Source organism: Pan troglodytes, chromosome 5, assembly GCF_028858775.2.
Source record: "Pan troglodytes isolate AG18354 chromosome 5, NHGRI_mPanTro3-v2.0_pri, whole genome shotgun sequence".
Lineage (NCBI taxonomy): Eukaryota > Metazoa > Chordata > Mammalia > Primates > Hominidae > Pan > Pan troglodytes.
In genome coordinates this window covers 33,896,892-33,917,809 of record NC_072403.2, presented here as the reverse complement: position 1 = coordinate 33,917,809, position 20,918 = coordinate 33,896,892, and the positions used below count along the sequence as shown (strand labels likewise).

The 20,918-nt window shown below is 40.7% G+C and overlaps 2 protein-coding genes across 2 annotated transcripts in view; both read right to left on the bottom strand.

Annotated features, from left to right (window-relative positions):
• Positions 1-9,115: 9,115 nt before the first annotated feature.
• The window catches only part of H2BC17 (H2B clustered histone 17), a 48,802-nt gene continuing 36,999 nt past the window's right edge, over positions 9,116-20,918 (bottom strand). The window contains exon 2 of the mRNA XM_054686651.1: positions 9,116-11,193. The gene's annotated coding sequence lies outside the window, so the exon portion shown is untranslated. The remainder of the gene's footprint in view (positions 11,194-20,918) is intronic.
• On the bottom strand, positions 10,235-11,188 carry LOC737786 (putative olfactory receptor 2W6). Its single transcript, XM_009450706.4, is given in 1 exon segment — positions 10,235-11,188. A coding segment is annotated over 1 exon segment (954 nt).

Genomic DNA, 20,918 nt, shown 5'->3' with positions numbered 1-20,918 from the left:
TCATTTTACTATTTGTCTGTTGCTGATATGTATAGATACAATTGATTTTTGTGCATTGATCTGTTTTCCAGTGACCTTCATGAATGCATTTAATTAGTCTAATAGTTTCTATGTAGACTCTTTTGCATTTGAACACACACAATCATGTCATTGGGAAAAAAAATGATAATTATACTTCTTTCCATTTCTAGTGTATTTTATTTATTTTTCTTGTCTTATTACACAAGCTAGGACCATCAGTATAATGCCAAAAAGAAGTGATGATTGTGGGCCTCTGTGTCTCATTCAATACTTTATAGTTGTGTATGATGTCTGCTGCAGGTTTCTTGTAAGTATTCTTCATCAGCTTAAGTGAGTTTTCACTGTATTCCTAGTTTGCTAAGATTTAAATAGGGGTTTGATTTTATCAAATGCTTTGTCCAAATCTGTAGAGATTTGCCAAATTTTTTAAAAAAATTGATAAATAGTACGAAATGATTTTCAGATGTTACACCACTCTATCCTGCGATAAACAACACGAGTGCAATATGCTATACTTCTTGTATAACACTAGATAAAATTGGTTAACAAAATTGTTTAGGATTTTTATATCTAGGCTCACAAGAGATTGGTCCCTAGTTTTCCTTTCTTGCAATGTCTTTATCAGATTTGGTATTTAAATTATGGTGGCCCTACAAAAGGAGTCATAAATTGTATCTGCTATCTATTTTCAATATAATACTATGGAAGAAATAACCACAAAATCCCTGGGACATCCAAAAATACTTATTTTTGCTTAGAAGTCCCTGGTTTAGCTGAGTGGTTCAGCTCCTCAAGTCTCATTCATGTGTCTGTGGACAATACAGTTTGGCACAATAATTTTACTAGCCTTGGCTGAAGCATCAGTTGAGAAAGAAAACTGGGCTAAAATAGCTCTACTCAGTGTATGTCATTTTTCACTTTGCTATCCTGAGCATGTTCTCAAGATAAAATTGGAGAAGCATGAAAGAGAGTTGGAAGCAGGCAAAGCCTCTGGCATATTCTGTGGACCAAAGAAGTCACAAAACAACTCAGATTCAAGGGCTCAGGGAATAGACTTTACTTCTTGATGGGAGATGCTACAAAGTTACATTGTAAGTGGCATAAACACAGAGAGGGCTATAGAATTAGAAATATTTTTATAATCAATCTATCATAGTTAACAATCTTTTCATATAAGAAATATACTTACTTCTTTCCAAGATCCCTAAAAGTCTGTCCAATCATGGCATCATGCTCAAAGTCCAGGATCCTATGACCAGCATTGCATTTGGATGCAGCTCCTCTTATCCGCAGACCCACTCTAATAGATACCACGGTGCTCCACCCAGATAACATCTTCAGGGCCAAGGTACTCATCCCCAAGGTCCTAAGATACTGATGACTGATGAATCATCCCTAGAAATTTCTTTGGCCATAGGGAAATGCCTTGGCCAAGGTTTTACCTCCTCCACAGTTTACAAAGACTCATCTTCTTTGCTTCTATTGGGAAAACTCTGAAAGGCCAGCCTAGCTCCTAAGCTCCCCATAAGATTTTCTGAGTTGCAGCCTCAGCTATAAATGCATTTTGGATACTCCTCCAACCTATTTACCAATAGGGAAGGTTTCCATCTCTGAGTGGGCCCCAGAACAGGAAAAGGCTCTTTAGAAATTCCAGACTGCAACATAATTATAGTATTCCACAACTCTAGGCATCAATGTGAAGCCACAGGTTAAACTCCAATAGTAGAATTGTAGTGCAGACCCTTAGGGTTCTTAAAGTTATCTGAAATAGAGAACTATAAATGTTTGTAAAACCAGTTTATGGCATGCTATTAGGCACCTGTAGAGTTACAGAGTCTGACCACATGACGTCAAGTAACTATGAGGCAAGAACTGCCCATCATGAGCTGGGTTGCATCCAGATTCATCAAATCATAAGATTGGGTGGACCGTTGGCAATGCAATATTAGATGGAAATGGTATATCCTGGACAGGGCACAAGCAAGGCTGGCAGTCTAAGTAAGCTTCATGAGCAGGTAGCCTGGTCTTATATGTCATCTTTTTTGCATTGGGACCTCTCCTTCAGTTCATTTCTATGTCTGTCTGTGGCAGAGATTGGGGGTGGCCAATAACTAGCCTGCAGTAGAGAAGAAAGCTCATACATAGCTCATAGATGAGCCAGCCCAATGTGTTAACAGGAGCTGAAAATGGATTGCTGTTACACTACAACACCACTCATGAGTGGTCCTAAAGACACTGGTGAGAAATCTTCCCAATGGGCAGAACTCTGGGAAGTGAACTTGCCCATCTATTTCTGTGTGTGAAAAAAGAAGTGACCCAAGAAAGAATATAATGGGAGGTACAAAATGGCCTGGCTGATTAATTAAGGAGCAAGAATGGAAGATCTGAGACCAATTTGTCTGAAACAGGGATATGTAGATGGTTACATGGAAGTTAGTATAAGTGCGAAGAACTTTGCATTACACCTTAATGTCCACGAGGGAATATCCATTATGGAAGATGGACTCAACATCTGGGTAGTTGCCTAAGCTAGCTGGCATCAGCCAGCCTCTATCATTAACCATCCCAGTCCTGGCACAACGGAGTTGTAAATGCAGTAGTTCTGGTAAAAGAGATGGAAGCAATGTGTGGACCGAACATCATTGGCTCCCTCTTATCGAAACTGATCTAGCAAGTTGGTGACCAAATTGGAGACAAGTTTACCACCTTAGACCCTTTCCAAATCAGAAGAGGCAGCAATTTATTTTGAAAAGTATAGACAAGAATATGCTAGGTATGAGCCTATCTTTCTTGCCTATAAGGTTTCAACCTTCTTTACTATCTGGTGGTTTATACTAGAGTGGCATGAGATTTCATGTAACATTTTGTAAAGAATAATGCAGTGAAGAACTTTTCAGTGAAGAAAGTATGGCAGTGGGTAAATGATTATGACTGCATTGGTTGTGTCATATATTACACCACACAGAAGCTGCTATGGGATGCAAGGCTGGTTCAATATATGCAAATCAATAAATGTAGTCCAGCATATAAACAGAACCAAAGACAAAAACCACATGATTATCTCAATAGATGCAGAAAAGGCCTTTGACAAAATTCATCAACACTTCATGCTAAAAACTCTCAATAAATTAGGTATTGATGAGACGTATCTCAAAATAATAAGAGCTATCTATGACAAACCCACAGCCAATATCATACTGAATGGGCAAAAACTGGAAGCATTCCCTTTGAAAACTGGCACAGGACAGGGATGCCCTCTCTCACCACTCCTATTCAACATAGTGTTGGAAGTTCTGGCCAGGGCAATTAGGCAGGAGAAGGAAATAAAGAGTATTCAATTAGGAAAAGAAGAAGTCAAATTGTCCCTGTTTGCAGACGACATGATTGTATACCTAGAAAACCCCATTGTCTCAGCCCAAAATCTCCTTAAGCTGATAAGCAACTTCAGCAAAGTCTCAGGATACAAAATCAATGTACCAAAATCACAAGCATTCTTATACACCAATAACAGACAAACAGAGAGCCAAATCATGAGTGAACTCCCATTCACAATTGCTTCAAAGAGAATAAAATACCTAGGAATCCAACTTACAAGGGACGTGAAGGACCTCTTCAAGGAGAACTACAAACCACTGCTCAAGGAAATAAAAGAGGATACAAACAAATGGAAGAACATTCCATGCTCATGGGTAAGAAGAATCAATATTGTGAAAATGGCCATACTGCCCAAGGTAATTTATAGATTCAATGCCATCCCCATCAAGCTACCAATGACTTTCTTCACAGAATTGGAAAAAACTACTTTAAAGTACATATGGAACCAAAAAAGAGCCTGCATCGCCAAGTCAATCCTAAGCCAAAATAACAAAGCTGGAGGCATCACGCTACCTGACTTCAAATTATACTACAAGGCTACAGTAACCAAAACAGCATGGTACTGGCACCAAGACGGAGATATAGATCAATGGAACAGAACAGAGCCCTCAGAAATAACACTGCATAGCTACAACTATCTGATCTTTGACAAACCTGAGAAAAACAAGCAATGGGGAAAGGATGATTCCCTATTTAATAAATGGTGCTGGGAAAACTGGCTAGCCATATGTAGAAAGCTGAAACTGGATCCCTTCCTTACACCTTATACAAAAATTAATTCAAGATGGATTAAAGACTTAAACGTTAGACCTAAAACCATAAAAACCCTAGAAGAAAACCTAGGCATTACCATTCAGGACATAGGCATGGGCAAGGACTTCATGTCTAAAACACCAAAAGCAATGGCAACAAAAGCCAAAATTGACAAATGGGATCTAATTAAACTCAAGAGCTTCTGCACAGCAAAAGAAACTACCATCAGAGTGAACAGGCAACCTACAAAACGGGAGAAAATTTTCGCAACCTACTCATCTGACAAAGGGCTAATATCCAGAATCTACAATGAACTCAAACAAATTTACAAGAAAAAAACAAACAACCCCATCAAAAAGTGGGCAAAGGATATGAACAGACGTAGATTTGGTCTTTTCACATAGTCCCATATTTCTTGGAGGCTTTGCTCATTTCTTTTTATTCTTTTTTCTCTAAACTTCCCTTCTCACTTCATTTCATTCATTTCATCTTCCATTGCTGATACCCTTTCTTCCAGTTGATCGCATCGGCTCCTGAGGCTTCTGCATTCTTCACGTAGTTCTCAAGCCTTGGTTTTCAGCTCCATCAGCTCCTTTAAGCACTTCTCTGTATTGGTTATTCTAGTTATACATTCTTCTAAATTTTTTTCAAAGTTTTCAACTTCTTTGCCTTTGGTTTGAATGTCCTCCCGTAGTTCAGAGTAATTTGATCGTCTGAAGCCTTCTTCTCTCAGCTAGTCAAAGTCATTCTCCGTCCAGCTTTGTTCCGTTCCTGGTGAGGAGCTGCATTCCTTTGGAGGAGGAGAGGTGCTCTGCTTTTTAGAGTTTCCAGTTTTTCTGTTCTGTTTTTTCCCCATCTTTGTGGTTTTATCTACTTTTGGTCTTTGATGATGGTGATGTACAGATGGGTTTTTGGTGTGGATGTCCTTTCTGTTTGTTAGTTTTCCTTCTAACAGACAGGACCCTCAGCTGCAGGTCTGTTGGAATACCCTGCCTTGTGAGGTGTCAGTGTGCCCCTGCTGGGGGCGTGCCTCCCAGTTAGGCTGCTCGGGGGTCAGGTGTCAGGGAACCACTTGAGGAGGCAGTCTGCCCATTCTCAGATCTCCAGCTGCGTGGTGGGAGAACCACTGCTCTCTTCAAAGCTCAGATGGAAATGCAGAAATCACCTGTCTTCTGTGTCGCTCACGCTGGGAGCTGTAGACCCGAGCTGTTCCTATTCGGCCATCTTGGCTCCTCCTCCTTGGCTGTTGTTTTAATTGACTTCTCCCACAACTAGCAGCTCAGTTCAGCTCTTGCTGGCCATGAGAACTCCTGTTTCCACAGAGCTTCACTAAAAGAACATGCCAATATTTTTAATGCCAGTCTAATAAGTGAGAAATTGTATCTCAATATTGTTTTAATTTGTGCCTGTCTAATTATACATGCATTTAAATTTTTTCATATGGTGAGAATAATTTTTTGTCTGGTTTGTTGATTGCTTCATTTCTCCATTTTTCTATTTGATATTTGGCTCTTCTTTCTTCAATGGTTCTTTACATATTAGAGATATTAGCCCTTTGTGCTATACATTGTGAATATTTTCTCCTATTTTTGTCAGTTGCATTTTGACTTCATTTACAATATTTTTGCCACTTTTTAAATGTGTAGACAAATTAGCCAATCATCAAGGGGAATTCATCCATTTCCTTTTGATACTTTTATGTTCTCAATTTTATCTAGATCCCCAATTCATTTGGGGTTTATTCTTGTATTGTGTGTAAGGAAAGGATCTTATGTTTTTTAATGATGATCTAGATGATCCTGCACCAATAAAAATAATTCTATTTTTACCTAGTTATTTCAGATACCATCTTTGTCATATACTGAATTGCCATATATATTTGGATCTAATTCTGGGCTTTTTATTCTATTCCACTGGTGTAGTCACGTACTAGTACCACGTTATTTTAACTATAGAGCTTTATGATAATGTTTGGAAGGGCTGGTGCTGCTTCATGGTTTTTACTTTTCAGTGTCTTCTTAGCTATTCTTTCATTTTTTGTTTTTCCATCTGAACTTATTATCAACTTATTTCAGGCTAATACTGTTCTAACGGTCTTTATCTCTACCATGTTTTATATATTGTGACAACACTATAAACATGTACATTGTGCTTACAACATGCCAGGAACCATTCTAAATGCTTTCATGTATTAACTCATTTAAACATCAAAATAGCCCTTGGAGAATGGCAATATTATTATTCACATTTTTAAATGAAGAAACTGAAGTATGGAGAAGTTAAATCTAAAGTAGAGATGGAATTTCAATTATACAAGGAAGCCCATGTTCTTAAACACTTGGCCCTTCTCTCTGCGGATCTATATAACCTCAAAGCTAACTTTATTTTTGACATATATATATCAGATTTGGGGGAAGGCAGAGTGGCTTGGAGCAGCGTGATTTTTCCTTAGACTCTGTATGCCTGGCTCCAGGTGAGAACTCTCTGAGTGTTGATAGGCTGGAGCTGCATGCAATACCACACCAAAGGGTCAGGTGGAGACCATAAGGTAACTAGTGAAAAACCCTGAGGACAAACTTAAGATATTGACTTCCGATACCAGGCCTGACTGCTTATTATTGGTTGGAGTGTATTATGATGATAGGAGTGGAATTAACTAGGAGGAGCTTATGAAATCACACATCATGTGAAGGGGGCTTTACAAATCTTTCTCCTAGGAATTGCATATACATGATTCCCATTTACAGCATGAAACTTCTAATCTCAATTGACCTACCAGTCACATATTAGACAGTTGATCACTCCTTCCTTCTGGAAACACTTTCTGCTCTTTCAGGATACACCTGGTCTTGATCTTCCTCCTGCTCACTCAACCCCTTTCTCTGGTTCTTCTTCATTTTCCTGAGATAAAAAATACTGTGCTCGCTACTTCCTCTGCTGGGATCACTCTCCCACAGATGTGCTTTCTTATCTCCATCAGGTCTTTGCTTGAACATACTTTCTAAGGTCTTCCCTGACTTCCTCCATTTGAAATTGCAGCCCTTCCGTAATTCCTTCCACCCTTCCCTGTTATACTTATCGTCATAACACTTACAAAGGTATTACTATCATGTTTCTCTTATTTGTCAGTTTTCTTTCTTCTCCACTAGAATGCAAACTCAATGCTATGATGATTTTTTGTGGGTGTGTATTTTTGTGTATTTTGTTCCAGTACCTAGAACAATGCCTGGGGCGTAGTAGGTGCTTAATATATATTTGCTGAATGGATAAATGAGGAAGAAAACCTTGAAAATGGACAAAATATGAAATAGGTGAAAGTTGTCTTCATGGCTGTTGTACTACCCATCAAGACAACAAGATGGAAAGTGATGTGCTAATCTGATTAATAGGCACTTATTGAGCTGTCCTCTTATAGATCATAATTTAAAATCACAGTGAGTAGAAAAACACGCACAGAGGCATGTATGTAATAGTTATTTCTCCTGGAGTTACTTTCAGCACCATGGCTAAGAGATACGCAATTGTGCACAGTGAGTAGGATCCTGATGCTCTTCTATCTGAACCTCCATCTGCTCTGTCTCTGTAAAAGACCAGACTGTAAGAATGAGTCATAGATTAGCAAAAGGAAGAACCTGTAGAGAATAAAAATGAAATGTTTCTGATACTTTTTAAAATTATGGGCAGTATTATGTGATTCCCATGAGAAGGCAGAACTATTAGAATATATTTGATTCATCCCACTTTATGCCTAAGTAAACTATATCAACTTTATAAACTATCCTACAAATTAAATAAAAGGTGATGCTGGGCCATGAGGATGTTATTAAGGACATAGTGACATTTTCCCCTGAGATCTGACACTCATTATTCCCTAAAACCTATAATAATGGTTCTAAGATTTTTAGAGGAGAGTGTAATTAACATAAAGCTTGTGGAGAAAAAATAAAGTTTTGAAGAAAATGAGTCAGAAATTCCACAGGGTGCTTCCAAAATCAATGTATTTTTGAGATTTATACTGTTTTTTTAATCTTCTGTCCTACCTATTAATTCTAAAGTAATGCATGTCTAAACAGTATGGAGATTATAAAAAATTAATGTAATCATTGTTTTTAGAGAATGATTCTAAAAGGATTTTTATTTATTTAGAAATGTATAGTATATACATGCTAGTAAGACACATAAGTTGTTTTCTAGTAGAAGAGATGGAAAATGCTAAGCTGTGGGTCTAAATTCTGTTGGCTGAATTGATCCCTTTAATAAACATTATCATGGACAAATATCATATTTCACTCCATGTAATAAAGTAGGAAAAATCAAACATATTCTAATTTTTCTGTCTTTTTATGGAAATAACAGAATATCTTCCACAATCCAAATCAAACCAAAACCCCGTTCTCATAAACCCTAACTAATCTAAATAAAATATAATGTAATCCACCAGATAAAATATAAGAGTTAGGGCTCAAAAAGTGGTAAATATGCACATTATATCTGACAGTTATATATTTTGAGGAAAATACATAAGCTATGTGGTACATTTTCTAAGGCTTCTAGATTAACCTGACCTTTCTTAAAATTTTTGAGGGAGCTTAAATGAGAAATTGCTAGACCCATTTTGTATCCAGTTCCTAATGATGCTGCTGGCAATACTCCCAAATTTTGGAATCCCTTATTCATTTGCAGAAATTTTAACATAATAGATGTTTTCCCAAGTTTTGAGATAAGATTGATTCAAATGGTATGTCAGATCTGAAAGGTGGACATCCATTCATTTGACACGAACCATTCAAATCAATTTCCCTGATGACTATTGAGGTACTGCTATCATTAATGTAAATGTGAAGAAATCAACACTTGGGGAATAACCCAATCGTAAAGATTCTAACAGTCCCCCAGAATTAATCTCATTTCTCTCTGCCTCTATTCAAGGTTATCCTGATAACATATGGGAAAAGTGGAGACGGAATTATCTTCAAACATTTTAATCAAAAAGACTCCTTAGCTTTCTTTTGCCATTAACAAGTAATAACAAGGATCGAGTAGTAACAAGAAATTCTTCCTTCCACATAAAGCAAACACCTCATGGTCTTGCTTTATCTCCTTTCTTCTTGATTCTCTATCATCTCAGAAAATCAAACATGAATGTCATTAAGCTCAATTATATAAATGATTCAAAATGTGCAGAATCCACGGTTGATTATGGTGTTGGATATACTAAAGCTGGATAATTAAACAATTTATTTTGGCTCTCATTCAAGCATTTGGCACTATAAAAGCATATTTGAACTTTCTAGAAAAAAATAAGTGCTTCTTCAGCAAGACTTCGAAGATCTTTCGTTTCATATATTGCTGAGGACCTACTAAGTCCTTCTAAGATCTTTCTTTTCATACATCGTTGAGGACCTATTAAATAACTGTGATAGAAACTGGTATGAGAACAAAAATGCCTAGTGTCTACATTCATGGACAATATTTTGGAGGCTTCTGATGATGAATGCTTGATTTAGAAGGACTTGAAAGGAATACAAGTGATTGTCAACTCAGGAGGAATATTACATTTTTTACACTCTTGCTTTCTTTCTTTCCCCTTTCTTTCTTTCTTTCTTTCTTTTTCTTTCTTTCTTTCTTCCCTCTTTCTTCTCTCTCTCTCTCTCTCTGACAGGGTCTTGCTCTGTCACCCAGACTGAGTGCAGTGGCACAAACACAGCTCACTGTAGCTTCAAATTCCCAGGCTCAAGCAATCCTCCCACCTCAGCCTTCTGAGTAGCTGGGACTGTAGGCATGCACCACCATGCCCGGCTAACTTTTTAAATTTTTCGTACAGATGGGGGTCTCACTATGTTGCTCAGGCTAGTCTCAAACTCCTGGACTCAAGCAGTACTCCCGCCTCCCAAAGTGCTGGGATTACAGGCAGGAGCCACTGCTCCCAGCCCCTATTTTCTTGACCTAGCTAAACCATTGAATTCCCCCATCTCATTAAATGCCTCTTCAGCCTGCAATGCCAAAACATTCCTATATTTGCTAGGTCTAACAACATATATAGAAGATGGGTCAAAATACAATCCCAAAGTTTAATCACCCCTTACTATATTTCTGCACTCCCCTTCCCTAGCACCTTCTTCATGGCCTCTTTAACATCTTTGTTTCTTAGTGTATAGATCAGGGGGTTAACACTGGGAGTGACAATTGTGTAGAAAAGGGTAAGAAACTTGCCCTGGTCCTGGGAATAAGTATTTGCTGGCTGGAGGTACATGTATATGATTGTACCATAGAAGAGAGAGACAACAATTAGATGCGAGCTGCAAGTGTTGAAGGCTTTCTTTCGCCCAGCAGCTGACTTGATCCTAAGCACTGTTCCTCCAATGTAACCATAAGAAATGAGAATGAGGATGAGTGGTGCCAGGATGATAAAGATTGCCAGGGCAAAAGCCAGTGCCTCAAGTATCATGGTGTCTACACAGGCCATACCAATTAGTGCTGGCATCTCACAAAGAAAGTGGTCAACCCGTCTGTGCCCACAGCAGGGTAGCATCAATGTCTGGGGTGCCATTATGAGAGAATTGCCAAAGCCACTCAGCCATGCCACTGAAGCCAGCTGTCCACAGAGACGTGGGTGCATGATGATGGTATAGTGCAGGGGTTTGCAGACTGCAGCATAGCGGTCATATGCCATGACAGCCAGGAGGACACACTCCACCCCTCCCAGGGCCAGGACAAAGTACAGCTGGATGGCATAACCCACATAGCTGATGGTCTTATCTGGACCCCAAAGGTTGTAGAGCATCTGAGGGATGGAACCTGTGGTGAAACACATGTCCAGGAATGAGAGGTTTGCCAAAAAGAAATACATTGGTGTGTGCAGCCGGGAATCCAGAGCTGAAAGCAAGACAATGGTCATGTTGCCAAGAAGAGTCAGCAGATAAAAGATGAGGACAACCACAAAGATGATCAGCTCTAGGTGGGGACGATCAGAGAAGCCCACCAGGATGAAGCCTTCGAAAGAACTTGTATTATCCTTTTCCATCACCTGCGGCTACATATTACCTGTTGAGAGAAAGATGAATGCCTGTGAATAGCAGAGATATAGTCCTTCAAAATTGAATGATTTGTAAAATAGTAGAATGGAAACTTCCTTGGATATGTGGGATGCTTGACCCAAAATTTTAATAGGTATGGATTAAATCATTATTTGGTCTGAGGAGCACCCAGTATTTGGGAGAGTTCCTTTTTTTCAATTGGGCAGGATGTAAAAAATTACTTTCAAAAGCTGAGGGAATTAACACTCAAAATTTTCCAACTTTTTTGAAAATGGAGAAGTAGTAAATTTTTCTAGCCATACATGACCCTTGGATAGACAAAGTGGATTGGTCCAGGCATGGTGGCAGTTTACGCCTGTAATCCTAGCACTTTGGGAGGGCAAGGCAGGTGGATTACTTGAGGTCAGGAGTTCAAAAGCAGCCTGGCCAACATGGTAAAACCCCATCTGTACTAAAAATACAAAAAAAAAAAAAAAAATTAGCCGGGTCTGGTGGCAGGCGCTTGTAATCCCAGCTACTTGGGAGGCTGAGGCAGGAGAATTGCTTGAACCTGGGAAGTGGAGGTTGCAGGGAGCTGAGATCGCACCACTGCACTCCAGCCTGGGTGACAGAGCCAGACACCATCTCAAAAAAAGAAAGAAAGAAATAGTGGTTTGTATCTTTGGATCAGAGAACCAGACTTGCTATTAGGTGAAATCTCATTCTAAATACTGTCTCATAAATACTGGAAAACCTAGAGTCATATCTAAATTCAACAAGGTGCAAGTGATCAAGCAAAATTTTAGGAAGAAGATTACTTCATTATTATTTATATCTACATCTCTGATCCTATTCATTTTATTTACTGGGCATGACTCTGACATAGATGTGTCAGACAAGACAGCAATGAAAAGCTTACATCATCACCTCAATATTCTCAGCCTATTCAAAGCCTCTGTGACCAATTATGTTTTATACCACTGAGGTGTATTTAAACCCTTGGATTGGGTGACTTTTCAGATGTTGGGAATGCTTTTCCATACAGATAGAAAGACAGAAATAAGGCAATTCCCCAAACTCAATTCCAATGGAACTAATATTCCGCATTTTATTCTCACAAAGAATCCACTTCTGAGAAGCCTAATTGAATATTGTATTTAGCTGATTCTTATGATCTCATAGATCAAAAAGATTTCATTCTTTACATTTTTAATTATTTGGTGGTGATTTTACTTCTTAAGGTGAATGTACTATATAATGTTAATTAACTAAAGGCAGAGTCCCACTTACTAATATTTTTGAATATTTTTCTAACTAAGCAGTTAGTAAAAAGTAATAGCATTGTGACTCTTAAAAGGGAACCTTTTATATCTCTCAGGTACATACAGGCACAAAATAGGGTTCAAATCCACTGTTATAAGAATGCTTTGCCATAATTAAATCATGTTGTGACATGCGTTCCCAGCAACAGCTTTAAGATTTTATACGTTAAAACTTTGACACTTAATTTAAGTAACCATCTTTGCAGAAACACACACACACACAAATGTTGACACTGGAAATTAAAGGATTGTCAAAATCATCGCTCCAGAGGCTGCAACAAGTTTCTACAGTAGTGAAGGATGGATGTGATAATATCTAGCTGGATAAACAAATCTTTGATTTGATAACTAAGAAATAATACTTATAATCAAGCCAGCATTGTTAGTAAGGGCATTCCCTCCACCTCTCATAAAATGGGAATTTTAAAAGATGATGTTATATAATGGTTAAAGAAGAACATATAGGTACCTATAAATGAACTGGAAAGGTATATACCAAACTGATGATAGTGGACACCTCTGGAGAGAAAATTGGATTAAGGACTCGGACTTTCTCTTTATCTAAAATGTTTTATTTCTTTAAAAATATCTGGAAGAAAATATGACCATAAAGGAATAGCTATTAATTCTGAATATCAGAGTATACATATTTTTTCTATTAGTCTTTGTAAATTTCTGTGTTTTAAATATCTCAAAATGTTTTAAAAATATAAATTACAAGTTATTTAAATATTAATGTAACCGATATGTACCTCTTATGAGCTAAGGCACTAATGTTAACTGTGTGATAGAGTTTACCTCACTTCATTCTCAAAGAAGTCCCAGGAGGTCAGCAGTTTTATTTGTCAACATTAAGCTATGGAGAGTGATGAAATAACCTGCCGCAGATCACAGGGGTGGGTCATGAAGCCGACTAAATCCCCTGTGATTTCATTCCAAAGATCACTTCATCAATCACAATTTTCACTGCAGAGTTGAGCAGCGCAGTAATTATACTAAATCTGCATATAAAGAGACTAAATAAGTTGTAAAATTGGACTAAAACTCATGTCCTTTGACTTGTTGCACAAAGTTCAATATAAAAAGACTTATTGGTTGTAAATTGAATAAGGTAGGTAGGTAGCTGTCTTGGTATTACTGGCAAAGATGTAGAGAAACAAATCACATTTTTATTCAGAAAATGAGAAATACAGTCAAAATTTCCCTGCTAGGATGGGTTAACACTAAGTCACTGGGCACAGAAACTCTGCCAAAATAAGCCTAGGCCTGGCATCATCTGTACCTACTGGAAGAAAGTGCAAGGCGACTGTGATTGGCAGTGACTGTCTCATTCCATAGTTATCATAATCATCATTTTCCCTATGACTTGTATGTATGTGTATGAATGTTTATTGACCATAAAGTGGAATATAATAAACCCAAGTTGTTTTATTTTTTTTCTTCTTTCTCAAATCAACCAGGAATTACTCAACTAGGATTATCCTCATAAATTTTTCATTCCGATTCAAAGTGGTTAAGCCATCTGTTCACTGCCTTTCTCCTTATATGGTCATATCAATTCAGTTATTACTCTTCCTTATCGAGTCTTCCCTTTGGGAGGATTGCATTCCTGTGTTTATGGACTTTAAATAACTAATGTATAATTTCTTTGTGTGCCAAGAATATTATTTTAAATGATATGTGTATGTCTATCCTTATTTGAATTCAACAGAATGGCTTCTAAACACAGTGACATGACAGTTTTCTCACAAGAGCCATACACATTAACTATTTAATTATAGTGAAGCAGCTGATTCATTCTGGCATTTAAATGTGTTACTATTGTTTTGGAAAACAAGACAAACTTGTTTTCTTGAGTGACTTCTGTAACAATGACCAGGTAATTTAAATGTCACGATATTTTTTAAAAATTGAAGCAAATAATACTCCAACACCAACTATTAGCTAATAAGCTTATAAAGAACCAGAATGGGGATTTACTGCTTAGATAGTTTGGAGGAATGGATTATCAAGTCCCAGGGTTAAGAAACATGTGGGCACACTTCATAGCTAGATAGGCTGCTCATTCTGTGCCAAATGGAAAATGAGGCAAATTCAAAGTCATAAGAAACCTAGAAGAACATTTTATGTTTCTTTCATTGACTCTCCATGTTGGAGTTCAAAGTCCCAGTGTCAATTCTTACCACTCACAGTTTCTGAGAGCTCATTATTCAACCTACTCTCATGCAATGCAGAACTACAGTTCATAATTTTATTCTTAAGATTTTCCAATACAATAGGTTCTACTTTCTAAATTAAGTTTTTGGTAAGAACTCCACTAATAAGCTCAAAGCTCTCGCTCTAGCCTCCTCCCAACATTAATGATATTACACCGCAATCTTTAAAATTTGACCAAATCTATGTAAATAAAGTGCATAGACAGTCAGACTGTGCGATATTGGCATAATACATTTAATTGTCCGTGATTTGGCCACAGCCTAAGGTTCTAGGGAAACTAGATCCTCGGGTAGTTTAGAGGCCTAGGTCACATTTCTTGCTATACCATTAACTTACCAAATTTGACTGCAACCTCAGAAACACCACGTCCGTGTTGCTTCTCTTTTTGGGACTTCACTTGGAAGTCCAAATGGGATGACCAAAGTGCAGACAAGGAGAGGAGAAAGATGACATTTAAGAAATCCAAAAGAATGGGAAAAAGACAAAGGGGTAACAGTACCTAGCAGAGCTAAATCTGAGTGAATGAAGAGAGAATGTTGATGAGCACACAATAGTTACACCACCTGAGGTACAGATATGAGGTACAGCCACATACTCCACCTCCCAGCCCCAGATAAGGAGCCAGATAAGGAGCAGCATGAGGGAAGCTGGGGGTTCTCCAATGTACACCCAGCACAAGAAACACTTACTAAAGATTCAAGTCTGAGAAGGAAGCTCTCCTTATAGGGTTCAGAGTTGATATGGGATTGGATACTTCCTTTTCTGATCACCCTATGGAGTAAAACTTCCTTTTCAAAAACTCCCGTCACTAATTATCCCTAACAAGGTTTGGGGGATTGTGTGGCCTCAGAGGAAATATCACTCTTCCCAGCACACACAGACACACACATAGATGTGCACACACACACTGCAGATTCACCCAAGAGAGACAAGAGACAGCACCAAATCTTCAAGAGTCTATTTTCATCATCAAGACCAGTACATAGTAATAAGCATTAAGGTACCAAAAGTGGCCACCTTATACTTAGTTCAGAGCAGAACCTAGAGTTATGGAAAAGATGTACCAGGATATATGTGTTCTTTGGTTTCTTTTTTTTTTTTTTTAATCTTTTGAATTTTTTTTTCTTTTTTTTTAATTAATTTATTTATTTTTATTGATCATTCTTGGGTGTTTCTCACAGAGGGGGATTTGGCAGGGTCATAGGACAATAGTGGAGGGAGGGTCAGCAGATAAACAAGTGAACAAAGGTCTCTGGTTTTCCTATGCAGAGGACCCTGCGGCCTTCCGTAGTGTTTGTGTCCCTGGGTATTTGAGATTAGGGAGTGGTGATGACTCTTAACGAGCATGCTGCCTTCAAGCATCTGTATAACAAAGCACATCTTGCACCACCCTTAATCCATTTAACCCTGAGTGGACACAGCACATGTTTCAGAGAGCACAGAGTTGGGGGTAAGGTCACCGATCAACAGGATCACAAGGCAGAAGAATTTTTCCTAGTACAGAACAAAATGAAAAGTCTCCCGTGTCTACCTCCCTCTACACAGACATGGCAACCATCCGATCTCTCAATCCCTTCCCCGCCTTTCCCCCGCTTCTATTCCACAAAACCGCCATTGTCATCATGGCCCATTCCCAATGAGCTGCCGGGTACACCTCCCAGACGGGGCGGTGGCCGGGCAGAGGGGCTCCTCACTTCCCAGTAGGGGCGGCCGGGCAGAGGCGCCCCTCATCTCCCGGACCGGGCGGCTGGCCGGGCGGGGGGCTGACCCCCCACCTCCCTCCCAGACGGGGCGGCTGGCCAGGCAGAGGGGCTCCTCACTTCCCAGTAGGGGCGGCCGGGCAGAGGTGCCCCTCACCTCCCGGACGGGGCGGCTGGCCGGGCGGGGGGCTGACCCCCCCACCTCCCTCCCGGATGGGGCGGCTGGCCTGGCGGGGGGCTGACCCCCCCACCTCCTTCCCGGACCGGGCGGCTGGCCGGGCAGAGGGGCTCCTCACTTCCCAATAGGGACGGCCGGGCAGAGGCGCCCCTCACCTCCCGGACGGGGCGGCTGGCCGGGCAGAGGGGCTCCTCACTTCCCAGTAGGGGCGGCCAGGCAGAGGCGCCCCTCACCTCCCGGACGGGGCAGCTGGCCGGGCAGGGGGCTGACCCCCCCACCTCCCTCCCGGTCGGGAAGTTGGCCTGGCGGGGGGCTGACGCCCCCACCTCCCTCCCAGACGGGGCGGCTGGCCGGGCAGAGGGGCTCCTCACTTCCCAGTAGGGGCGGCCGGGCAGAGGCGCCCCTCACCTCCCGGACGGGGCGGCCAGCCGGGCGGGAGGCTGACCCCCCCACCTCCCTCCTGGATGGGGCGGCTGGCCGGGCGGGGGGCTGACCCCCCCACCTCCTTCCCGGACGGGGCGGCTGGCCGGGCAGAGGGGCTCCTCACTTCCCAGTAGGGGCGGCCGGGCAGAGGCGCCCCTCACCTCCCAGATGGGGCGGCTGGCCGGGCGGGGGGCTGACCCCCCCACCTCCCTCCCGGTCGGGGCGGCTGGCCTGGCAGGGGGCTGACCCCCCCACCTCCCTCCCGGACGGGGTGGCTGGCCGGGCGGGGGGCTGAACCCCCCCACCTCCTTCCCGGATGGGGCGGCTGGCTGGGCAGAGGGGCTCCTCACTTCCCAGTAGGGGCGGCCAGGCAGAGGCGCCCCTCACCTCCCAGACGGGGCGGCTGGCCAGGCAGGGGGCTGACCCCCCCCACCTCCCTCCCAGACGGGGTGGCTGGCCAGGCGGGGGGCTGACCCCCCCACCTCCCTCCCGGACGGGGCGGCTGGCCTGGTGGGGGCTGACCCCCACCTCCCTCCTGGATGGGGTGGCTGCCGGGCAGAGACGCTCCTCACTTCTCATATGGGGTGGTTGCCAGGCGGAGGGTCTCCTCACTTCTCAGACGGGGCGGCTGGGCAGAGACGCTCCTCACCTCCCAGACGGGGTCGCGGCCGGGTAGAGGCGCTCCTCACTTCCCAGACGGGGCGGCGGGGCAGAGGCGCTCCCCACATCTCAGACGATGGGCGGCTGGGCAGAGACGCTCCTCACTTCCTAGATGGGATGGTGGCCGGGAAGAGGCGCTCCTCACTTCCTAGATGGGATGGCGGCCGGGCAGAGACGCTCCTCACTTTCCAGACTGGGTAGGCAGGCAGAGGGGCTCCTCACGTCCCAGATGATGGGCGGCCAGGCAGAGACGCTCCTCACTTCCCAGACGGGGTGGCGGCCCGGCAGAGGCTGCAATCTCGGCACTTTGGGAGGCCAAGGCAGGCGGCATGCTTCGCCGGGTGGTCAGAGCTATTCGCCCATAGTCCGTAGCCCAGAGCCGGGGCTGCTCGGCTCTCCGTCCCGGGGGGCCGGGGCCGGGCTGGAGGCGTGCGAGCCTCTCATCGCCGCCTCCCAGCGCAGCCACCCGAGCCGCCGCCGCCGCCGCCGCCTCCCTCCATGGCTGCGGCGCCGCCACCCTGCTTTGGTTTCTTTTTGTGTTACATATCCTGTACCACTTGCTTGGTGCATACAGTGCAAAGAAGTGCTATTATTAAAGTGCTTTTACCATTTTGTTTACTTAAGATGAATTTTCTATGCAATTTTAAGATCCTTAACAATAAAGTTTAACTTGAATGTCTTCTATTTAAAACAAATATAGGTGTATCAAGAGGAGGGTGAATTAAAAAAAGAAAAAGACTGATTTTTGACATTTAAAATTAATATCAAAAATAGGCCAAAAATATTAAAACAATTTTATTTCCAAATTGCCAAATTCACTATAAAATTATTTCAAGAGAATTACTATCAATCTGACTGACAAATGACATCAGCTAAGTCAGAATAAATTAACAAGTTTTGGGTTTTAAAAAAGGCAGTAAATAACAGTATGCAATTGTTTCAGATCAGTTGATTATCTGTTATAGTCATAAGGTAAACAATATAGAAACAACTGCATCTCAAAAGCATATGTTCTATATTTACCTATCAAAGACTTCTAAGGGAGATAAATTTTACATTTTACCTCCACAGTCAGAGGTTTTAATTGATGATACACATGCGATACAACATATAAATGCACTTTGTACATTTAAAATGTTATTTAAATTTTAATAATATGCTATGGTCTACTAACTTCGGTGACTATTTCCAGATACTTTTGTCAATAGAACAGAAAATGCCTGGTCATTACTATGTCAAATACTATGTTTTAAATATAAACATTATTAAAGTCATGTAATCTTAATACCACTAACTATACAAGTAGGGATAGAATATATTAGCTAGAAACAATGATAATATTATCATCTCCATTAATTTACAAACAAATGACATACAACTTTTTTTTCTTTAAACAGAAATACTGAAACACATGGATGTGCAGTCAAAATTGATAAATATTAATTCTGTATGCCAACAAACTTCTTGGCTTGGTCAGGGGACTATTCCTCCTGATAATTGCTTTCTATGCTTAGATTCAGTTATTAGCTCGTATTACTATCTCTGAGCTAATATTTTCTCTTGGAAACTAGTGGAAAATACCTAGAGAATTTGATGCTTTCAAGAATTTCCTATCTGAGATAATGAGTCCCTCTGAGAAGTGAAGGAGATGAGGTCCTTATGGGGCAGTTAACTCAAGAAGGGATATTAAGTTATTAAACAAAGAAGAAATTTAGAAGCAATATTTAAATTTATTTTTTGCCACTTCACTTCTACCCCTTTAATTCACTTTTGGCCCACCACCATTCCTAACTCATTACAAATACATTTAAACTTGTAACTGAAGGAACTATTACAGTCATGGAAAGCTACTTTCTGTGAAATAAAATAATACAATCAAAGGGTTATATGTGATGCAAGAAGGGCTTCCCAACGTGTTACCATATGACTTCACATGTTGTAATACGACATCATAGAATGTCTTCAGGAAAAGAAATGAAAGCTACATCAGTCATCTTTTCCATCAGATGCAATTACATTTAATTCAATCTTTTTTATTGCGATTTAATTATCATTGTAGACTTTATGGAAGAACAGATTACTTACAATAGTTATATCACAAGTATTTATAAAATTTGATGTCAAATGTCCATTATTTCTTCAAACTTAATTTTTCAAACCTGCTCTTTTTGATTTTCATCCCTTTGTGATTTGTCCAGTCTACAAGTCTTGAAACACCACCATTTTCTTAAGTCATTGCTTTCCCTGAATGCTTATATTCAATAAGTTTCTAGGCCTACCTATAACATCTGTCTTTCATACCTCCAACTAACTCTTTTGTTTTTACTTCTCTTGTCCTAGCTCAGTAGCTCATTAATTCTTGCATGATTTGTTACACTAGCCTGTTCCTTTGTTAATCTCTAGTATCTTGCTATTTCAAACCATCTTTTGCTTTGCTACAAAAGGAGGCTTCCTAAAATATAGGCTTTGTTATGCCCATGCTTAAAGTCCTGAAGTGACACTGTCTAGAGAAATACATGTATATTCTTTAATATTGATGTGGTTCTGTACCAACTTCACATTACAACTCTATCTAAAGAGTGCCTGTTTGTTTTATGCTCCAAATGCATTAAACTACTGACCATTTTTCATAAAGAATAAGAATTTAAATCATCTCTGGAATAAAAAGAAAGAAGAATAGCCTTTGGAGAATGGCTCAAACTCCAGCTCAGAAACAATCATTGCAGGCTTGAAAATTAGGAAGGCTCATTTACTATCATTAGAGAGAAAAACTGCTTTGAATAGTTGTTGTGAAAGTTAAATAAGGTAAGAAACACTAAATATTTAGCATTGTCCCTGACATACAGTAGCTCTTTGATAATTATAATTACTCCTTTAACTATATCTCCTTCCTTATCATGGTCTTTCAGATGAGGATGTTCATCTTATAAAAATAATACTGAAAGAATCAAGGCCCAGGTGAAAAATTCTTCCTGTTGCACTTGGCTATTGATATGGTTTGGCTGTGTCCCGACCCAAATCTCATCTTGAATTCCCATGTGTTGTGGGAGGGACCCAGTGAGAGGTAACTGAATCATGGGGGCAGGTCTTTCCCGTGGTGTTCTTGTGATAGTGAATAAGTCTCATGAGATCTGATGGTTTTAAAAATGGAAGTTTTTCTCCACAAGCTCTCTTTTTGCCTGCCACCATCCATGTAAGACATGACTTGCTCCTCCTTGCCTTCCACCATGATTGTAAGGCTTCCTCAGCCATG